Here is a 22775-nt window from a genome sequence, read left to right on the forward strand (position 1 = left end):
CCCACAGCACACATGGGCCATCACTCCAGCTCTGGAGTTCACATGGAACTGTAAACACATGGGCCTCGCTGAGCTCCAGAGGAATGTGGACTGTTCAATCCCAAAGAAACCCATACTACCCAGCAGTTCTATCTGATTCCATACATTTCTCTTTAGACCTTGCATGCAATGAACTCTGTAGTCTTTAACAATATAATAACGTTAACAATGTCCTGCAATGATGTATGATGCTGAAATGTGATTATGAGAGCTCAGTCTCATCTCTGGCTCCACGTACGTACGTGTATGAGTGCAGCAGCAGCACAGCCAGGCTGGTGATGCCACGGGCCAAAACCCCCTTCAGGTCCTTTTCCACCTGCTGCGTGTCCAGCTCACGCCACACCTCCAGACTGTCCCCTGTGCTGCCTGAGAGACAGAAAGATAGAGGGAGTGCAAAGAGAGAAGCAGAAAAGAGGTGAAAAGCAGAAGTAAGAAAAAAGCTAAGTAATGCTTCTGAGCACAGGAACACTAGGCAGTACATGTGGATTCAAAGCTCACGCAGGGGCAGACCAGAGAAATGGTGTCATCGGCGCTCAGCTGATGGCTTCATTCCATCGTTTATCTTAACAGTCAAGTGATTCAAACCACTAATCCTTCTGTGGTTTGAAACCAGGAGCCAACATTGCCCCGATATGTTGACATGATTAGCCACAGGCAATGAGTGCCAAGGCTGAACTGAGTTTTCAGTGTTGCATTTTAAAAGGTGTTGTTTGAGTAAGAATATTCAAAACGTTTGGCAGAAGTCTGCCATTGAAATTCATGGAGTGCTATGACTTACCAGTGACAGTACGTTTCGACTCCTTCCTGGGCAGCTGGCAGCCATCTCGCTTCAGGACAACACGCTCGTCCACCTCAATTACCTCTTCATACAGCACTTCCGGCATAGATATCTCCTATGGAACATTTGACAGAAACAGGTTCATTAACGACACACAGACTTCACGTTACAGGTTTGTTTGGTAACTTTTAGGAACCGTAACATCAATACAGCAGCTTTTTTTGTGATCTATCACTTTGTTTGTCCGATTTTCCTCAAAGATAAACCAGATCTAATTTGTGAATGAATTCCGTGAATGAGTTATACATGCCCTCTAACCAAATTAGTTAAGTTGCAATAGTGCTCTTGAAGAATAAGGATTTTATCTGTAGTCCTTGGGCCCACCTACTTATTCATTGACTGAAAAAGCAAATGGCATTCTTATCTGAGGTTACAAGAGATTCAATCCAAGCCAATTCCATAACACAAAAGAAGGGACAAGAGGTTAGTGGCAACATTGGGGGACACTCAAGCTGAGTGTGTAGGATATCATGTTTGCTAGCCACTGTACTGGCAAGATAACAAAGATTTTCACTATCAGATGGATAGTATCCACGTTGACCCTTATGCAATGGCTTTGGAAATGTCTTAGTCCTGGATGTTAACGTTTTTATAAGGAGACTTTTCTGAGTAACTAGATCTAAATTCTAAATAAATAATCAGTCTGACACAACATCACCATCACACATTCAAACACTCTGAATGTGTGTGTGGACTGGCAGTATTTGTCTGATCGGTCTGCATTTATTTCCTCTATGGGAAGAGCCTTGGGCAAACCAGTAGTGACATGTTTAATGTCCACTTGGCCTAATTCGTACATGTTCATGACTGTACATAATCTTTGAGTGTGTGTGTGTGTGTGTGTGAGAGAGAGAGAGAGATAAGAGAAAGAGAGAAAGAGAGAAAGAGAGAGAGAGAGAGAGAGAGAGAGAGAGAGAGAGATCAGGAAACACAGATGATCTGGACTTGATTTACTAATGTAAGCGACTGGGCTCTCAGCAGGATGGTCAATCCAGCAGTGTGTCCACAGAGTACACACACAGAGACACACACACAGAGTACACACAAAGAGACACACAGTTGGACTGTAACTAATACTAAGTAACAGAAAAGGAGAACAGTAAAAGCCCAATCCAGATTGAGGCATCTACTTACAACCCCTTCAGCATAACCAATTGCACAGAAGTGCATCTTAAGTTACATGAATGCGAAACCATTTGAAAACAAAGGAGAATCATTGTTTTCAAAACACTCCGTTGTGTGGACGGGATCTGAGACATTCACATATTACATTTCATTTCATCAATCACTTGAACTGAAGCCAAAATATTTTATCAGTAAATATTTTCTTTAATTTCATTTATTTAAACTATTGTAAAACATTTCTTTTAACTTCTCTTTTTTATGTTTTAATTGTAGCCTATATTTCTCACATAATGTGTCCCCATCCCATCCACCTGGTCATTTTTGAATCTGAAGTTAAAGGAAACAAAGTGCCCTGCCAGTGAAAAACCACAGCAAGGGTGATCAGTACTCTATGGTGATCAGTACTCCGTGGTGATCAGTACTCCGTCTCCATGGTGATCAGTACTCCGTGGTGATCAGTACTCCATGGTGATCAGTACTCCGTGGTGATCAGTACTCCGTCTCCGTGGTGATCAGTACTCTATGGTGATCAGTACTCCGTGGTGATCAGTACTCTATGCAGTGGTTCTCAAAGTGGGGGGCGCGCCCCCCTGGGGGGGCGCGAACACTCTCCAGGGGGGGCGCGATGTCACAGACGGAAAAAAAAAAAAAAACTAAGTCCGACCTGTCACTGGTTAGTGAAAGCTCCCTCAGTGGCGAAATGCAAGGGGCTGGACTGACCCAAACAAATCAAATACGGTTTTGCTCCTGATCCACCAATCAAAACGGAGTTTTATCATTTGAACGCGAGTTGCACCTAAGTTTCCGAGTATAAAAAAAAACCGCAGGCATTGGTAAGCGCTCACCCTGAGACGACTCTGCAGTTTGTTCAATTTCTCTTGTTTCCTGTATCATTCAGATATTCATTGCTTTATAAACAGTCTTTTTAAAGACTCACTCCTTCCTTAGTAATACCTTACTGCGCTTGCAGTAGGTCTATTCGTAGCCTATTCTAAGGAGTAATTTGCTCCAGTCTTTTGAAAAAGCTCGTAGCCCCGAGAGCTAGCCTAGCTAGCTACCTTTTTCCAACTGCAGCTAGCCCTTTTCTCCTTAACACCTACCTTTACATTTTTGTATCATCCACCGTGTTGCAACAAATAAAACACCAGCACTTGAATACTATTTTGTGCTGTCCCTGTCTACATTGTGTACAGTTAGTTTTGTTTGGAATCATTGCCTAGCACAGCCTTATCCTTATCCATGTCGTTCACAACCACACATACAAGAACACGACGTTGAAATTAGAACCTTATTAACTTCACACACACTGTATCAGCAAACAAACACAACTATGGACACGTTTCTGATTCGTAAAAGTCAGAAAGAGAAGCCTGTGGACTTCTTTAAACATGAACGTGATGGCCTCCAGCAACAACGAACCACCATCTCCAAGCAGTGTCTGGAGGCATCTTATGTAGTTGCTCATAGAATTGCTAAGCTTGGCCAACCCCATACAATTGCCGAAACACGGATTTTGCCGGCCGCGCAAGACGTGTAGAATAGGAGCTAAACTCAGCGCAATACTTATGTCAAATGACATTGTATCACCCCGAATATCAGAAATCAGTTTGGGTCCTATTTCAAAGAGGACTACCGTTCATTCGCCTAAGTTCGGGATCCATTTCTCTGCTCAGCAGACGAGCTGTCAATAGACATGAAAGAGCAGCTGAAGAGTGACAGTAGACTTAAGCATCTCCCCTATTTCGTCATTCTGGATAGCAATGATCAGCTTTGCGACATAGCCTTAAAAATGCGCCTCCTTTTCGCGTCGACATATTTGTGCCAGGCAGGCTTTTCAAGACTGACTGCGCTCAAAACTAAATACCGCAACCGCGGACAGATCGAGGATGACCTGAGGATATGTTTGTCAAACATTGCCCCAAGATTTGAGAACCTTTGCAGTGCAAAGCAGGCTCATGTCTCATGTCTCATTGACAGACCTGTAGGATTTTTTTTGTAAAGATCACAAGAGGCCCATAATAATAACAGTATACAATAATAATAATTGGTCGATAATCATTAATTATAATAATAATAACATAATGATGGTGATAATAATGAATAGCCTACTAATAGGCCTACTATTACTGATAATAATAATAATAATAAAAATAATAATAAATAGTTATAATAATTTTCTGTATGGGCCTAACAATAGCCTAACCTTGGCATGTCAGGCCTATCAATAACAATATGCTATCTATCTATCTATCTATCTATCTATATATGGTGGTGTAGTTGAGGGTGGTGGCGGCGGGCCGCGCGCTGGGGGGGCCCCAACTACCCCTAACCAGCTTTGGGGGGGCCCAGCTTGCAAAAGTTTGAGAACCCCTGCTCTATGGTGATTAGTACTCCGTGGTGATCAGTACTCCGTCTCCGTGGTGATTAGTACTCCGTGGTGATCAGTACTCCGTCTCCATGGTGATCAGTACTCCGTGGTGATCAGTACTCCGTGGCTGGAGTGAGCCTGGTCAGCTGCACGTAGCTTCACAAATCAGGTTTGCAGGTTGGATATAGCCACTCACACGTCACTCTCAATGTTGAGCCTAGATCTGTATTTTGTTTTGTTATGTACATACACACTCATCTCGAGTTCATTGACTTCAATGAATGAGCACAGCATTTATCAATGACCAACGTGGAATGTGCTCTAGAGTAGTCATGACCCATCCCATTTCTTAATACTATCAAATTGAAAATACATTATTGCCATTATTTTCATGTACATGAACTAGTACAACCCGGTCTTCATGTTTTTACTCTTGGACACCTCAGTTTCAACTCCCTACAATGGTGCTGAATCTGTGCTTGTAAAGATTAAGAAAAAAACAGTCATTCATACACAGCATGTATTAATGACTAACTTGGAATGTGCTCTCTGAAAACATTCACTGCTCCCATGTCCACGGCCAGTTTGTGAGAGACAAGTAATCATTGCCACACGCTGCTGTGCTACAGTGAAGTGGAAGTGCATTAGTTTGAGGGTCAAGTCTTAAGTATATTACCGTGGACACGGGTACGTTTAGGTCCGTGCACGATGGGCATTTAATCACGGACGGTCCTCGCAGACTGTCAGTGCAGCACCCGAATTTTATGTCGCCGTGCACGCCGTGCGAGTTGACGGTGCAAGTGCATGCAAGTTTTAAAGCACTGCCTCAGGGTCAAGAAAAACAATTATTCATTTGCGGTATTTATTGATTTGGCAGATGCATTCACCCAAAGTGACTTACAGTACAGATGCACATTTTCATTAGTATGTTTGCTCCCTGGGAATAAAACTACTGGAGAACCGCTGATAAAATGAGAGTTTGGTTGACTTGAGCACTGGAGACTAGACTAAACTCAACAAGGCCCGGGATCCCCAGCTGACTTGGACTCTTATCCCGCCCCCACGCCTCAAGTCTGTTTTACATTAGCACACATTACATTGCACATTGCATATTGCACATTACACATTGCACTCCTGTTTTGCATTTTGCATTTGACTTTTTACTTTAATTTTTATATATCTTTTATATATTTTATTTTATATATTGTTTTTTCTTATGTGTAGTACTTTTTGTGTTTTTATGTTTTATGTTTATTGTATGCACCTATATACCAAAGCAAATTCCAGGTAGGTGTAAACAATTCTGATTCTGATTCTGATTCTGAGTCGGTTTAGTCACTCGACTATAACACTGGATTCCAGCAACGGCATTTTATGGTAGGTAGAAAAAACTATACACCTATAACAAATAACAGTCTTTGCTGTAGATTGACATGACGTAGACATATTATTTCAAACACTGTGATTGAGCTTGTGCACTGAGAGACGTGTCTGCAGCAGCAAAACTAGTATACTTTGGAGACACACATGCGCATGTACGCATCCGCATTGTGCAAACTCAGACGGTTTGGCGTATACTTAGGCTATTAGTGTCAGTATCAGTCTCCAGAGGTTACCATACAATGGGACCATAGAAGGAGAGGACGCTTCTTTTCAGACAAAAAGTCTTTTGAGTTCTCCACTGTGTGCTGGCAGATGAGCTCAGTTTTGGCAGCTCTTAACTTTTGTGCCACGATCCCCTTCTCACCCCCCTCCGTCCATTTTTCCCCTCCCTCCCTGATTTGGCACGCCTGTAACTCACCAGATCAAACAGTCCTGGCCGAGCCTGTGTGCCGATGTGCAGAAGATCCCGGAACCCCCGCGTCACCAGCAGAGCCGTCCTCTCCCCCTGCCTTTCCAGCAGCGCATTGGTCGCCACGGTAGTTCCCATCCTGATCCAACCAATCAAGGAGGTATCGACAGGCTGGTCTCTGGGAAAATCCCGCCCTGTCGCCTGTTAAATAATGCAGCAAAGTGTCAGAGAGTGAGTGTGTGTGTGTGTGTGTGTGTGTGTGTGGGGGGGGGTTAAGAGGATAAGCGCAAGCATGCGCACACATCTAATCTCTCTCTCCCTCTGTCTGTCTCACATACACACACAGCACACAAACAGACGGCAACACCACCACAATCTCTGAATGAGTACTGCCATGATCTGATATCTGATGCTTACCTGTCAAAATTCATCTTAGGTCGGCCTTTCACCAACATCCCTTCAGTTTTTAGTCTGTCAATCACCCCCCCTCACTAAGTATTCACCAGCATTTCATTTTTTCTCTCACACTCCCTTTGTATTTTTTTCACCTCCACACCTTTGATCACTCGCTCCATTCTCACCTGTTCCAGGACTCGGCGGATGCCTTCGGTGGGGGCATCTTTGTAGTTCTGCGGGTCGTGAGACAGTAGTTTGAGGACCCTCTCCCTTCCGTCTGGCAAGTGAGCAAATACATCTGTGAATGTGCCTCCACGGTCAATGGCAAAGTCGAACTTCCCATGAGTCTCTGCCATCTCGGGACGGGCAATTGTGCAAGAGGGTGCAGGACACGGGGAACAGGATGCCAAACTTTTGAAATCCTCCTTTGGGCTAGATCTACAGATCTGAAAAGGTGTACCAAAAAACACAATTTTTGTTGCTGATCTGTAAAAAAAAAAAAAAGGCCATTACATTAATATACTCCCTACCAAAAGACAGCAATAAACAATGCATTAAACTTTGGACATTTAAGCATAGCTGTACATCTCTCTTAACCACTCCATTTGCACAGGAGACGCTATGAAAACCCTCACAGAAACATCCACAGAAAGCAGCACATTGCGTGTACCTTGATGGTTCTGTAAATCAGTACCCTATAAGCTCGGTTGTGACCCGTTTTATTCAGATTTTATGAATAGAAATGTAAGTGAATATCAAGCTGGTGCTCACTGCCACCTGATTTACTGAGATTACACTAGTGCTATTGCAGTTTATAGTTTACGGTCTCATCAAATCCCTTTTTTGCTCGATGTCAGAGTGAACTAGTTACAGTCCGAGTCCAATTAAATCAATGAGTAGCCTACTACGATGGAACCAGTCGATTCCTAAAGCGCTAAAGAGCTGTTCAATTGGGAGCACATCGTGCATTGCCTTATGTATCGTAAGAAACACGGCAAGCTAATTAGCAGTATTTCCAATCACCAACTGAACCTTGCAGCTGTCTGCGTCGATCTCAAATGATTCATGCAAAAACACGTATATCAATCTCAAAATCATCTAAACACAACTGATTACTTACATTGTAGTAACCTGCACCGCTAGAGCACGCTACAGTTGAACCTCACGTCGGAAAAGCGCGGCCGTCCACTCACCCAGCCCTGAAGGACCGTGTACTCCAATTTGCTGAAAACCTTACTCCACCCCCCTACTTGGTGGGCGGTACCTGACATGTGTTCGAGATATTTTAAATATGTGCTCTATGAAAAGAGACCTACTAAATCAACAACAAATGAATAACACAACGTTTTTAGAGTGGCAGTAACAGTTTATTGCAATTTTACGTGAATACAGTCTGGTAAATGTTGTAGATATTTAAATAGATGCATATATTATTAAATGAAATATAAAGTTAGCCGCCACCAATACACCACACTGACCTGTAAATATTAAGGCACGCTGGTAAAGTTATCAGTCAGCCCTGAGGAACTCATCTAAAGCCTGACTGTACGCAAAAAAACCTGATCCTTTCATGGCACACTCTTTGATTTTATTCAAACAGGCTTTCGTAAAACACAGGGCAAAACAGTCAGTCATTCACACACAACACTCATTCACTCGCTGCATACTAATTCACTGAAAAAATGCAACCCTTAAGATTAGGTCTAAAAACAAGGTGAAGGACCATTGAACAGTCTGGACTACAACAGTGCTCCACATGCTTAATGATGAAAGATCCTCTGTTTGTCAGAAAAAGTGTGGACATATGAGAAGACTTTCGATTGAAAATCAATTAAGTTACTTTGTTGATTAAAAACCCAGGGGTGCAACCATGTGTGCATAATGGAGGCATGCATCTCTGGGCGAGTTTGTTGTGCAATGTGCTGCCTTAAAAACCCAAGCTCATAGCAGGGGTTAGCAAGGACACTTATTGTAACAGATCAGTAACGACATGGCTCTTTTTTTTAGAAGAATTAACAGATGAAAACAGCAGAGATATGGCTGCACAAGTGCAGTCAGTACAGTCTTCATGTATACAACATCTGTCTGGTTTTGGTAGTAATACTAATTGTGAGCTTTGGCTTATCCCAGTGGCATGGCACTCAGTGGCAATTCTGACACTTGGGATGGCAGCGTTGTTTAGCGTTGCAGCGACATCCCCCACTGGTGTCCCCAGGGCCCTAGAGAGAGACATGATTCACAGGTTAGTTGTATAGGCACATCTAAGACATTTTTCACATTCTTCAACGCTTTTAAAATGTTCACAGATTACACTTCTCCCTCCTTACTGATGTGTTGTTCTTCTTGTCTTGTGTGTCAATTTCTTTTTTTAAACTACTTTTTCCCTACCCAGGTTATCAGGGATACCTTGGCATTTAAAATGGTGTTCAAAAATACAACTCTAATGACAAAGTTCCACAATTCTCCTGTGCATCTTTTTCCTTTGTCTCAGGCATCTTTAAACAATTAAACATGTACCATGACACTTTAGACTGCTTCCTAATCAGAACACACACACACACACACACACACACACACACACACACACACACACACACACACACACACACACACACACACACACACACACACACACACACACACACACACACACACACAGACACAGAGAGAGACACACACAGAGAGATACACACAGAGAGATACACACAGACAGAGACACACAGACAGAGAGACACACACACACACAGACAGAGAGACACACACACACACACACACACACACACACACACACACACACACACACACACACACACACACACACACACACACACATCCCTCTTTCTTACCCCAGGTCCCCATCGTGGGCCCCTGGTGACCCAACAGATCTCTGTGTGACAAACGGTGCAGCGCAGCCAATCGCAGCCTTCTTTCTTCTGCACTATGATGCCACACTGAGGACAGTGCATGGCCTCACCAGACCGGACAAGAGTCTGTGTGGAGAGAAATCACAATACGAGTCAACATATTCATTCATACGCAGATATAAATTGCTAATCTAATGTATTGGGGATTGTCTCTAGTGTCTGCATGTTGTATGTGGTCAGATTACTTTGTTTGGTTCATTAGCATACCCTGTTGGTGAATAAGTGAAACTACAACCTGCTTTCAAATTTTGCCCCTGTGTTTCTAACATTTAAATGGTTAGCTGGTTACAACGGTTACATCTACACTATGTCACTAAAACAGTGGTTATGCCTACCTTATGTGACTAAAACAGTGTATGATGCAATAAGCAGTTTGTACCATAGTTTTGTTTCTAACTATTTACTCATTCGAATGAGATAGAGACCGAGAAAGAGTGGCCAACCTTCAGAAGGTCTCTTGTCCTTCGTGCTGCAGTATCATTAATGGCCCGGGCCGCCAGATCATCCTGGTACTGCTTACAGTTCATCCCTTCATGAATAGCCTGAAGGAGTAGGGGAGAGAGGGAGGGATTAAAGGCAACATCATGACCGGTGTACAAAAAGCCCGAACGTTTTGTTAGTGTGCTCTTTTACTTCCAAGCCTACCTTGCAGAGGAGGCAGTTGTGCTTTTTGCACACAGGGCAGTGGAAAGTATTGACAGTGTCCTCATACACACACCAGCCCAGGCAGTCAGGCGTGGCACAGTGATAGCTACCCTCACAGCGTGACTCCGCCACAGAGAGACCCCTCTGCAACCACTGCTCATACTCCTCTACTGACACCAGCTGACAGGCAGAGAAAAACAGTGTGAGAGAGAGAGAGAGAGAGAGAGAGAGAGAGAGAAAGACAGAGAGAAAGATAGAGGACAATGATGATAATGTGGTGTAGCTATCAGTCATTTTATGAGGCTCATTGACAGTTATGTATCAAATTTCTTTTTAAAGTTTGAAATACTTTACACGAGAGAAGTTGAGTTGAAATTGCATGTTGTCTTACAGTGATGATTGTGTTAAAAGAACCCTCACCGCTCGTATTTCTCTCTCCTGTAGAGTGCAGTTACAGGCATACAAATCGTCACGGTATGGGCATGCAACCTGGGGATCCTCGGACATCTTGATCACTGAGCGCAGACAATCTCTGCCAAAGGAAATGACAAGATACCTATTCATTCAATTCAATTCAGTTCAACCACATATTTATGCCAAAGACTGCTAATTGTATAAATGATTCCCATGTCATCAAACTAAAGATTAAGTACATTTCCAGTTGTCAACTTTGTTTGCCTTCACAGCACACTTAGCTATGGCCATGCACAACAGATATTTGTACCCCAGGAAGAATAGTCTCCACTATGGTGTAGACTAATGGGGATCCTTAATAAACATAAACATATTTGCATTTGTAGAACTAGAAACTGTGCATTCTTTCCCCGTGTCTATCCATCGGTTTCTCACTTGCAAAAGCAGTGCAGACACTCTCTCAGCAGCACCCCCTCCCCTGGCTGCAGCTCCTGGTAACAGATCCTGCAGTCCACACTGTCTGGGTTTGGCACCAGGCCCTGGCCGTCCATCTGCACCAAGCGGGCAAAATTCTCCCTGCGCTCTGCCTCCCTGGCCTGGCAATAAGGATACAATATACACACACACACACACACACCACACACACACACACACACACACACACGCGCACAGACACACACACCCACCCACACCCACACAGTTTCAAAGACATACACGGTGACAAAATAAGACCAGAATGTACACAACCATTGTGCACCAACCAAGATTTTGTGCTAAAACACAACTAAATATTTTCAACACAACAATTTTATTTGATGTATGGTACAGATTACATGTGTAACTTAATAACATGGTAAATCACCTGCCGTCAAGTACATTCAGGAATATGTTATGTGTCAGGGCAATTAGTATGCCATATGATTTCAAACCAATTTTAAAATTCCTTAAAATATATCAACATGTCATGCCAAGCCCAGCAGTGCTAATGAGATTAAATCAAAGACTTTCTTACATACTCATATCCCAGATTAACCCACTCTTGCAAGTATCTATTTCTTGTTCACATAATGGATGTCAGAGCTTTCTTTATATACTGCATACTTTTCCCGAATCTCATCTAAAATTTAAATGGATGGGACTCAAGTCACCACACTGTGGAAGTAAAAAAAACGTCAGTTTTTTTTTTCTTCTTTTTTTTTTAACATTCCATTTGTACAATAATATGTAACACTCAACACTCCCCTAATCCCGGTCTATATACACACATTTACAGTCTCTATACACTAATCAACACTTCCATAAAAAATGAAATCCAGCTTTGAGAGCTATACAGATCGCTTTGCTTCTAAAGCCGCCCAAAAGTTAACGGTAGTGTCTGTCTGAGCTCTCGAAAATGTCCAACAGGGAAGTTGAGTCAACGGAGGTCAACGGCAGGACCCGTAATGTCTGAATAGCAAATTGAGCACCTTGAGGTTGTCTATGTAAGTGTTGCAGTAATCCTGTTGAGTTGTAGAAGTGGTTGGTTGCTGTGTACAGTATGTTTGTTGGTATAATGTGTGATTCTGTGAGTAGTCCTAGTGGAGCAGTATCGAGTCATGTGTGTGCGTGTGTGTGTGTGTGTGTGTGTGTGTGTGTGTGTCAGTAGTCCTGGTCGAGGTTGGGCAGTAGTGGGTTGTTGGGTTCAGCAGCGGCCCTGAGCTCCTCTCTTCTCCCTTTCTCCTTTAAAAGACAAAGAGACAAAAGAGAAGAGAGTCAGCCTGTGGAACCCACTCCCCCCACCACTGCTAAAGCCCATAACAAACAGCCTGATCTCTCCGCCTATCGCGCCCCACACTGGCCTCTGTTGATGTCCATGTTGAATGACCTGTGTTTACCAATACTATTCTATACTATAAACGGGCTATAATCAAGTTTCAGATATCACAGAGGGATCACTGGGCCAACCTCACATCAGCAGCATGCACGGATTATAGTAAATGCTGACAATACAATGATTGAGGGAAGGAGCAGAATTTATGACTTTTAGGGTTCAGTGTGTGTGTGTATGTGTGTGTTTCTGTCTGTCTGTCTGTCTGTCTGTCTGTCTGTCTGTCTGTCTGTCTGTCTGTCTGTCTGTCTGTCTGTGTGTTTCCGCGTGTCTGTGTGTGTGTGTCCAACCTGCTGGTATTGTCTGACAGCCTCTTTCTCCTGCTGGATGCGGCGGAGCTCCACAGGGTCTGGCCTGTAGCCTCCAGGGATGGTGTAGCTCTCTGGCCGGTCAGTGCTGCAGATCTCACAGCCAGGACGAGTGGGCTTATTAATGAACGTGCAAGAGGGACAGGCCCAGCCCACCTACACACAGATACGTAGGTAAATGTAAATTTAGACCAAATAGGTAATACAAATCACATCACATGGTGTTGGGGGTGGGGTCATACATCGGAGTATGGTGTAATGATATACAGGTATGACAGATCCCCATTCTAAAGAGATCTGGAATACCATATACTGTTAATGGTAAGATACACCAGAGGAGTACAACCTGTTCCTATGGAACAAAATATGAATCCATATTTGCACTGCTGAACTACTGAAAGTGCTTTCAATGTGGTTATCATTTGGTATTTTTCTTTGCAAACTGACTGAAACAGGTGGACACTATTGTGGGTACCTGTGTGTTGGTTTTGTTGGACACGAGGGCGTCATTAAGCTGTGGCATCTCCAGGTTGATGAGGTCCCGGATCTCACCAATGCCTAATCTCTCTGTATTTGCTGCTGTGCTACCTACAAGATCAACAAAGACAAGAAATTGAGAAATTGATACAACCCCTCCTGAATAGCAGAATAGCAGAAACAAAGTCTGATTTGAGTGATCTAATTAAACATCACTTCTCCACAACCTGACGCCGCTTTAACACCTACAGCAACAGCCATGAGTTATAGAATGAGTACAGGAGGAGGCTTACCGGAAACCATCTTAACCAAACGGCCATCGAATCATAATTAGCACATCTATTGTTAGAAGGAGACGCTGATCCAAATACAAACGGACAAAAGGTTACCAGAACCTTATTTACACAAAAGGGAGTTACCAGCACTTCATTATTATACATTAGAGCAACAGATCTAATTATTATACATAGGGTAAATCAAACCATCCCCTTTCTGTAAAGGTTTAATACATATTCATGGATGTATTGTATATATTGTTGTGTTTTACAATTTTGCAGTATTCAAGTATTTTCACATACTTTGCTACTGCTCATTATTGGATTAAAGCTTGATTTTTATTTCAACCTCGAGGAGTCCTGGTTTTTCTTCCACAATACATGGAGGCATGATCAGGTTCTAAAATCATGTATGTGTTTGCAAATATAAAGAGTTGAGGTTCATTCTAATGAGAAAGACTTTCTTTTGTGCAAGAGGGGCAGTAAAGTGGACAAGGGGCACGTACAAACAGTACTGGCAAATGAGGCAGGACACAGGATTGGAGATTGCTGGCTGATGTCGGAAGACAACTTCAAGTTCCACAATGCACTGTTGTGACTGCTATGAGACCAGACGTAGTGTTGCATTTTGTATCTTTTCCTGTGTATCACTAAAATGAAGGTGAGGGCCTTGAACTTCATGTAACAACTCATCATGGGTTTGCTTCAGATGTAGAGGCATTGTACCAAACTAGGTTACATCAGAAGGAACCCATCAAAATCTAAATGGAGGGGGACATGCTCGGTCTGACTGTGTAAGAGTGCATGAGCCGCACCTGCGCTGTTATGGCCCAGCCTGGAGGGCAGAGTGCTGTAGCCCCTCCAGAGCTGTGAGGTGGGCCCATTGCTGGGCGAGGCTGAGGGAGCGGGTGGGATGGGCATGGGTGTGAGGGACGTGGCTGCGGAGAGCAGGGTGCTCTCCTGGTCTTGTTGACACTGCTGCCGGCTCAGGTGGGTCTGCTGGGCCGAGAGCAGGTACAGGAAAGCTGTGTCGCCGTGTCGACGCACACCGTAGGAGGCCAACGAGCGCTGCTCGGCACATAGGCACTGGCTGATCACCCAGCGCTGAACATGTGGGTGGAAGCCATACTCTACAAACACCTGGGAGAGAAGGGAGAGAGCGAAAGCTCAAATGACACACACAAATAGGGAGTGAAATGTGGTGACTTTGAGGGATACCAAAAGGGGCACCAAAGAAAGTTAACACTAGTATAGAGACATGACACTTCAACGTAATGCATCATTGCAATACTAAGAAAGATGACAGGCCTTTCTGACCTGTTGTTTGAGAGCAGCAATAGTGGTGTGGGGGAAGACTTTCACTGTGACGCAGCAGGAAGAGGAGGCATCCTCCACAACAACTGCCAGGCTAAAGAATAAAAACACAACATTCTTAAACTGGATAACAACTTGCGTGTGTTTGTTCACATACATCATGGAAGGGTGTGTGTGCACATGAGAGTAGATTCTCCTTTACTTTATTTCAGCATCTTCATAATTCTTCTCAGAGGGCTGGATTCTTAGTGCCATCTGCTTGCGAGCCAGAGACGCAGCACATACTGAGGCTGCCTGAGGATCACCTGCCTCTATGGCACGGGACAACTCCACACACATCTCCTCTAAAGAGAGACAGAGTGAAAGTGTTAATGAAGCCAGGTGACGGTCGTCACGAAGCAAACACGCACAGATTCCCATTGCCAAACATACATTCTGTATACTACAGGTGGTATTTACTTGATGGAATGTGACACAGATTGCTGAGAGATGTGTGTAAGTGAGAGAAAACCGTTAGAGAGAACAGTCAGTGTGAATGAGAACTCTAGTACACAGGTTCAGGCTCTGGGCTCTGTAAAGCGCCTAGAGACAATTGTATTGTTATGGCGCTATATAAATTGAATTGAATTTAATTGAATTGAATTGAATAGTACCTGTGCTGGGCAAGGAGGTAGAGGTTGGGTTGGGTTCCAGAGGCTCAGGAGCCAGTTGTCCGTCACTTTGAGGTGTGCCATCTGCCACTAATGGAAGAGCAAGGTAAAGTGTGGTTAGCATTTAGTGGGGGGAAAAGCAGAGGGACTATGGGAACATAGGAATTTGGGGGGTGGGGGGGTATAGCTGACTGCTGCGATAACTGTAGCAGAAAGTGGACAAAAAACCTGAAAGACACGGACGAGTGGAAGATAGACAAAACTAACAGAGAAAAGTAAACTAGAGATCCACCAGACAACTGAAAACTAGAGATATGAGGTATTTAAGAGAGGACTGATTGAAAGGCTTTGTTAAGAATGAAGCAAAGGACATGGGACGTGATGGAAACTGACCTCGATGTGCCTCCCTAAGTGATGACATCACAACCGTAGCCCACTCCTGTGCCTCTCGCTCACAGCGAAAGTTAAATGTGATGCGGTCATGTGGGGGTGTCGCAAGGCTCAGCTCATGACATCGTGGCGACTTCACCTCGTAGCAGACTGCCCTGAGGTCAAACTCTGCAATGGTCTGGGTGGAAGAAAAGAAAAATAGTGAACTCCTAACCAAATGCCTTCCTCCTTCTTTTGGATTACATAAAATACTGCAGGAATTCTCGGCAATATAACTGATGTTTATGGTTTGACCCTCCATCATATGAGAACAACATGAATTTCTCAACTCATGAGATGAATGCTCCACCCCCTATTATGCAAGTTGTTTTCGAGACTCTCAAAAATCTGTATGGTTGAACGCCAAGCCTCGATTAGGAAGAGAAGATGGTTGGGTCACCTTCAAATCATAAAACTCTTTTTCACAAACAAGATAGCATGAGAGACAGAGCACCACCTGTCACACTCTGAAAACCACACTCACTGGAATGGAAATTGGCACCACAATATAATAACAGTTAAGGGCTGAAACGCTAACAAAATGCCTAAAGCTAGCTAAAAACATTCAATTTCACTATATCAAAGGATTGTTTTAGCACCTTATTACTACTAGAGAGGAAAAGGTATATTGATCAGCTCAATATTATCAGTCTATCTACACTCTTTCACAATGTAAAATTATCATTCTTTGGGATGCCCATTGCCCACAACTATTTTGTTAGTGGATGGGTGCAAGTTGTGTACCACCATAAACCAGCCAACTCTGACTGCACAGCTTTGAAGGATGATGTTAAGCCGTCCTAGAGGGTCTAGTAGAGGAGATCTTGTTTGGGATAGTTGTTTACCTTATTCCAACTTTTAATCTGGTTTGCAAGAGGCCGCTTTGGCTGTGTTAGCTAGCTAGGACTGCCATCACCAAGCTTAACCTGGGAGGGGTTTTCAAGGTACGTGGTTTAGTGACAAACCTAGGTAAGTTAACTCATAGTAAGTGATAGACCTCCTAATAGAGGAGCCCTATGGCTTCACTCTCCTAGCAAAACAAAGCCACAGGGCTCTTCGTCTAGGAGGTTTACCACTTACTCTGAGCTAATTTACCCAGGTGTGCCACTAAACCACGTATTTCCCCCCTAGAGGTCTAGCTTAACAGATAGTTGGCACTAAATCTCCTTAAAGGTTCAGTTTTTCAGTTTGGCAGCTTATAAAAAGTTAGCTCTGGGTTCTTCACTTAGTTGGTAGTGCATCTGACCATACTGCATTTTACAATTATTTGCTGCCAGACGGAAGAGACAAGAAGGCACCTTCATGCAATACAGTTGGTATTGCATTTCGTTGTCTCAATGACAATAAAGTGTAATCTAATTTAATCGAATCTAATACAGCAGTATCAACATGCAATACAAGTTTTCCCCTCTGGTGTGGGCGGGACTTAATTTCATTTTGTCTCTATATAACCTTTGGTCAACTATTTCTATGGCCCCAGTTGCCTAATTGGATTCCAAGACACTGCATATAAGTCTTAAGTCAAAACTATAGGCTACCTACACCGTCGGTTACATTACACTACACTAGCCTGCCTTGGTAACACTGATAATAATAATAACAACACGTGACTTGTAACTGTACACTTCACGGCATTCTCAATTTTAACATACAAGTCAGTTTACATTATCAATCGTTAGCTGAAGTACAGCTTTATTGATAACAAGCCTTACACATTTGACATGTAGAAAATTCGTCACTAAGTCTTTGTACCCATTTTGAATCCCGAAACATGATATCAGCGGTTTGATTTATACTTACCACACTTCGACCAGTGGTTCCGCTAGCGTCCCTTAACGTCAAGCGGAATTCCCCTGCTTTCCCCGGATCCATGCTAAGTTGAAGCCTAAGAGACTCATCTCCAGCCCCTGGAAGACAGAGCGGTCGTATACCAGAGTGGCATACTGATACCCGCACCGACATTAACACAGTGTTACAACCGGATTGTGAGGCTCCATAGCCGGGAAGAGAGGTGGAGGCAGTTGGTGTTTGGGTGTGAGTCCACCCGCCTGAGCTCAGCGACATTTCGCTGATGTCTTCAGGCGGGGTTTGCGGCCAAAAGACACACCGTCCCCTGTATGGTTTCCGTCTTGGTGCTGCCACTCACAATGTGCCGAATATTTAGTTAAAGCCCCCTTGTATAATTCCCAGTTTCATCATTATGCATAGATACAACTTGCTAGCTTCATGCTAACAACAACGTAGTCAGAACAGGAAGCGTGTACGCGGTGTAAACTCTCCTGTGAAACGTTGCGCCTCCGACGTTGGATCCGTGTGTTTGAACTGTGCAAAAGTGCACTGTCCGCTGTCAGAGGCAACAGCGAGGGGATGTCCAACTTCATTTTGCCACAGAGTGTCTGATGAGTCATCATGAGATCAGCGATTAAAAAGTTACTGGATTGTATTTCATCTTTCCACATCTTTATTCTTCTTAAGTGTAATTACAGACAATGACAATTTAGCAGCTATTGCGAATACTTCTCTATTTTCGAAACATGTGCGATCTGCAACCCTGATGGTTTCCCACAGATTATAGGCTATAGTGAATATGGCAGTAGACTCATTAATTAGGCTATTTAGCATTAGGTTAGAGTGGAGTATTAGACTATGGCTACATTCAGACAGCAGGCGAAAATGGCCCAAATCTGATTATTTCGCTCATATCTGTTTCAGATCTGTTTTTATGACAATGTGAACAGCACAAATCACATGTAATCTGATCTTTTCAATTCTGATTTTGGCCTCTTCATTATGTGGTTTAATCAGATACAGATTTTTTCAATGTGATTCAGTTTGAACTGTCAAATCGGAATTCATGCGACTTGCACGTACATCTCTATCGACATTCGTCACAATTCGGCGCTGAGACACACCAAAGATTTTCCCAAAGTGAAAATGGAAGATGGCAGCAAAGGTACTCAATGGGTAGACAGTGAGATGTTAGACCTCATCAGTATTTGGGTTGACAGCTCTATGCAAGCAAAACCTTGGGAGTCAAATCGAAACTGGCCTGTGTTTGAGGATATAACGAAACAAATGGCTGAAAGGGGACACAGAAGAACTTGGCTGCAGTATCAGCTCAAGTTGAAGACCCTTAAAGTCAAATTCAATGAGGCTAAAGACTCTACCATATCACCTCATAGATGTATGCGTAGGCAATTCAGTGGCCTCCATGTTTACTTCAGTTCACTGTGTTTTAGAAAACAGCGTGTTGCTGTAACGTCATAGTTGTTATTTAGTGCATGTGGGTCAGTTCAGATCCATTACCAGCTCACACTGTAATCTGATAATGGCCACATTTAAAAGATAATGTGAACAGCCACACAAAAAAATCGGATCTGAGCAATAAATCGGAATAGTCTTGCACAGCAATATTCTGAAATAGAGGTAGGCCTACCGCATAGACAAGAGACATACATAGAGGGTATGAGCAAGAATTAAAGATACATTGTGTAATTTTTAGTGGCATCTAGTGGTGAGGTTGTTGTACTGCAGCCCACTGAATACCCTTCCCTTTATGTGTACGAGTGCCTTAAAAATCGGACATAGAAGTGGCCTCTTTGGACTAAAAGCAGTGAAAACAAGGCAACTTTATCTTTCGCAAGTGATTTATTTGGACAGCATTGGGGATGACTCCTATACTTTTCATATTTCAGTTCATTAAGAGACATTGAGTATCCGTATGAAGTATAACTTTAATAGGATTTCAGTCCCTGAACAGGTTACGCTGTACTACAACAGATAAAATGAGTATTAAACTTTTTCTATTTCTATACCTTAAAATAAATTGTCCAAACATTAACCAATGGGAATTGTTTTTTAATGTTATTGATGTGGTTGTCATTTATCTTTGTGCAAAGGTTCTTAACAATTGAATGACAGGAAGTATTGGTGGCTATGTTTTCAGTTTATATATCACAAAGTTTACAGCAGATTTTCTTCAAACTTTGCTAATTCCTCTGGATAGGCTGCACCAAATTTAACAAATTACCCCTTATTTTAAAGACAATTAACTGTAAAAAATCACCTTACAATGTTTACATGGTATTCTTTATGTAACATATTACATTGAATTGACATAAATATATACAGTAGCCTAAGTGAGATAGATTTTATTACATCTCATTTGATCACAAAAATGAACATACTTAATTTACTGTACATATATTGCTGTATAAATTTAAATTGAACAGAAAAATAATAAATAATTAAACAAACAATTTGATAATAACATTTGATAAAAAATACTGTACATAATGCAAACAATAAATAGACTGTTAAATGTGTATACTATATTGTAGTAGGCTATACATTTTAATAAAAACAAGCAAATAAATATATTAAAAAATAAAACAAATTGATAGAAAAAAAACATGTATCATGCCTCACTCTATCACAAAATTAAACAAAAAGTAATTTTTTCAAAATGTTGTAATTTTTGTAAGTATTTCAAATTAATACAAATAAAAAATGAAAACATTTAAGACCATTACATGCTACATTTGGCTATGCTTGATCATGTGTGTTAACTTTGTTTATGTTATTGCACCAGTAAGAAAAAAATATATCTTTAGGCTGTGTAGATAAGACAATGCTTACAGTCGTGGAAGTGAATGAAGGTATAGGTTAGATAGAAGGAGGAAGGCACTTACATTCACTTTGAAAGCTGCTGGAGGGGGAAGCAAAGTCATCTGCTTTCAGAGTTTAACAGAAAATTATTGTTTATGTTATGTAAATATCAAATACAACTACAACCACTTCCAAAGGTATTGAACCCCATTGAAAAGCATCATCATTTTCAGTATTACAAAAAAAAACCCTTCATAACGTTTTTGTGTAGGCCTATTTTATCAAAAGCAAATATAAAAGAAACTGGAATCAGAAAAACTCCAAAGGAAAAGGAAAATACACAATCATGCTTATGCAACCATTCAGCAAAACCACAACAACAGACAAAGCAGAATTCAGCAGGTGGGCAGGGTTCCACGTAAAAGGGCACAGGTTAACCAACACCATCTGAAAGATTTTCAAGCAGCACTTGTGGTTTAATAGTTGAATTTTAATAACATTGAAACAGAAACATGGTTGAGACCTGGTAACTTTTGATCAAAGTCACAATCTCCTTCATTATTCTGCTGACTAGATAAGTTAGGTATGTATTTACTTTGTCTTCAAAGTTGTGCATTTGTCCATGTCACTGTATTGTAGGTCAGGTCCATTTCACTGTGTTTTTTGTTTATGTTCAGTAGAGCGTTGAGTCTCAAGGTTTTTACTGTTGGAAAAGCTCCAAAGAGGAACCTCCTAATGTTCCTCATTTCCTCAAACACCTCAGACCCTGGGATCATTATTGGTGCACAGCAAACACTAGATGAGTTCCCTCAAAGCCCTTAAAGTCTTACACCACTCAAAAAGTTTCAGTGAAATGAGAGGCATTTTGTGTCACTGGATGTTCTCACTTCAAAATATAGTGACACAACTCACACTCCTACACACTGTTCAAACAAACACATGCATTCTTTCAAACAGATGTTTAACAAAAACCCATTCCCAAACACACACACACACACACATTCTTGTCTAATAGAAAAGGCTGTTCTGAGACACTGTTCAATAGTATCCTGGTTACAGAAAAATGGACTGTTCTGTTGTGAGCAGATTGTTATGTTGCCAATGGTTGAGGCTGGTGGATTCCATCCGTTGCCATGGATTATTAAAAGCATGCAAAGACAATGATTCTCTTTGGGTCATTTGCAAATTCCTTGTCTAAAGAGGCCTTATTCTGAAAGGCCATTGTTTGTATACTTAATAAGATAGTAAAAATGGTTTGATATCAATGGTTTGATGTTTAAGTTATTTCTTAATGATAAAAAGGCACATATGAAACATTTCAAATGTTTATTCTGCAGTGGTGGAAAAGTACATTTACTCAGGCACTGCACTGTAGATGAGGTACTTGTAGTTCAGTATTTCCATCTCATGCTACTTTATGCTTTTACTCCACAACAATTCAGTGGAAAATATTGTATCACTCACAGGGACCCTTTTCTTAGACAACTTTTACTAGTGACATTTTGACATAATTTTGTTGATAATACATACTTTTACTTTCTATGCATAGATATTATATATTATATATATATATATATATTGAAAATTGAAAAATAATATATAATATATTTTCAATGCAGGGCTTTTATTTGTCATGGAGTATTTTTGCAGCATAACGTATATATTATTACTACTCATGGAATGCCTCTTGTCCATTTACTATTTTTACTAAAGTATAGGATCTAAATAATTCTTCAACCACTGTTATTATAACAGATCAACTAATGCATTAACAATAAGGTAATTGCTCATGTTTTAACGCTTGAGTTCCCAATGCTCTTGCATTTAGCTTGAAGGAGTTCACAGAAAATACAGTTTGATTACTTGCAATTGCAATTACTTACTGCAATTAAACAATATCAGACCTCCAATAAAGTCCAAGTTGCCTTTGTTTTTATTGCTCCATCATTTCATCAGATTCAAAATCCTTGTGCTTCAGCTATACTAATTTTCAGTGGGGTACTGTCCTTTTGGAGTGCACTCCTCCCTGCAAACAGCAGCCTCATCACGGAGGACAGACTGGAGTCTGCAGCAACATAGGCAAAGAGAACATGAGAATGGAGTATCCTGTGTGTATAGAGTGTCCTCAGTGCGAGTGCCGCTTTAAAGGCACATTATGTAGTTATACAGTAAAAAGTCTTTTGCTGTTTTTGTAGGTAGCTAGATTTACTAACATAAACGTCCTCAATTCAGTTTTTATGGCATATTGTCATGTGGAGGACATATTAACATGCTTGTCATTCCCACTGTCAGCACAGGCTATTCAC

The 22775-nt window shown here is 41.8% G+C and overlaps 2 protein-coding genes across 3 annotated transcripts; both read right to left on the reverse strand.

Moving 5' to 3' along the window:
* Positions 1–226: 226 nt before the first annotated feature.
* Positions 227–7789, reverse strand: LOC122131992 (5-oxoprolinase-like). Of its 2 annotated transcripts, none has more exons than XM_042706731.1 (5): positions 7679–7789; positions 6744–7004; positions 6172–6363; positions 818–932; positions 227–405 (listed from the first exon to the last, which is right to left on the reverse strand). In XM_042706731.1, exons 2-5 carry the CDS (start codon positions 6912–6914, stop codon positions 242–244), a joined length of 642 nt encoding a protein of 213 aa, XP_042562665.1. In that variant the 5' UTR covers positions 6915–7004; positions 7679–7789; the 3' UTR covers positions 227–241. The 2 variants fall into 2 exon arrangements, with proteins under 2 accessions (XP_042562665.1, XP_042562664.1); XM_042706730.1 differs by having other exon boundaries at positions 6744–7044; positions 7679–7784.
* A 114-nt stretch (positions 7790–7903) lies between these two features.
* On the reverse strand, positions 7904–18221 carry shrprbck1r (sharpin and rbck1 related). Its single transcript, XM_042706729.1, has 14 exons — positions 17662–18221; positions 15826–16000; positions 15436–15522; positions 14985–15126; positions 14786–14876; positions 14284–14608; positions 13192–13304; positions 12699–12872; positions 10977–11137; positions 10548–10659; positions 10128–10307; positions 9926–10024; positions 9405–9548; positions 7904–8777 (listed from the first exon to the last, which is right to left on the reverse strand). Exons 1-14 carry the CDS (start codon positions 17923–17925, stop codon positions 8700–8702), a joined length of 2145 nt encoding a protein of 714 aa, XP_042562663.1. The 5' UTR covers positions 17926–18221; the 3' UTR covers positions 7904–8699.
* Positions 18222–22775: the final 4554 nt, after the last annotated feature.

The sequence above is a fragment of the Clupea harengus genome, unplaced genomic scaffold (assembly GCF_900700415.2).
Source record: "Clupea harengus unplaced genomic scaffold, Ch_v2.0.2, whole genome shotgun sequence".
Lineage (NCBI taxonomy): Eukaryota > Metazoa > Chordata > Actinopteri > Clupeiformes > Clupeidae > Clupea > Clupea harengus.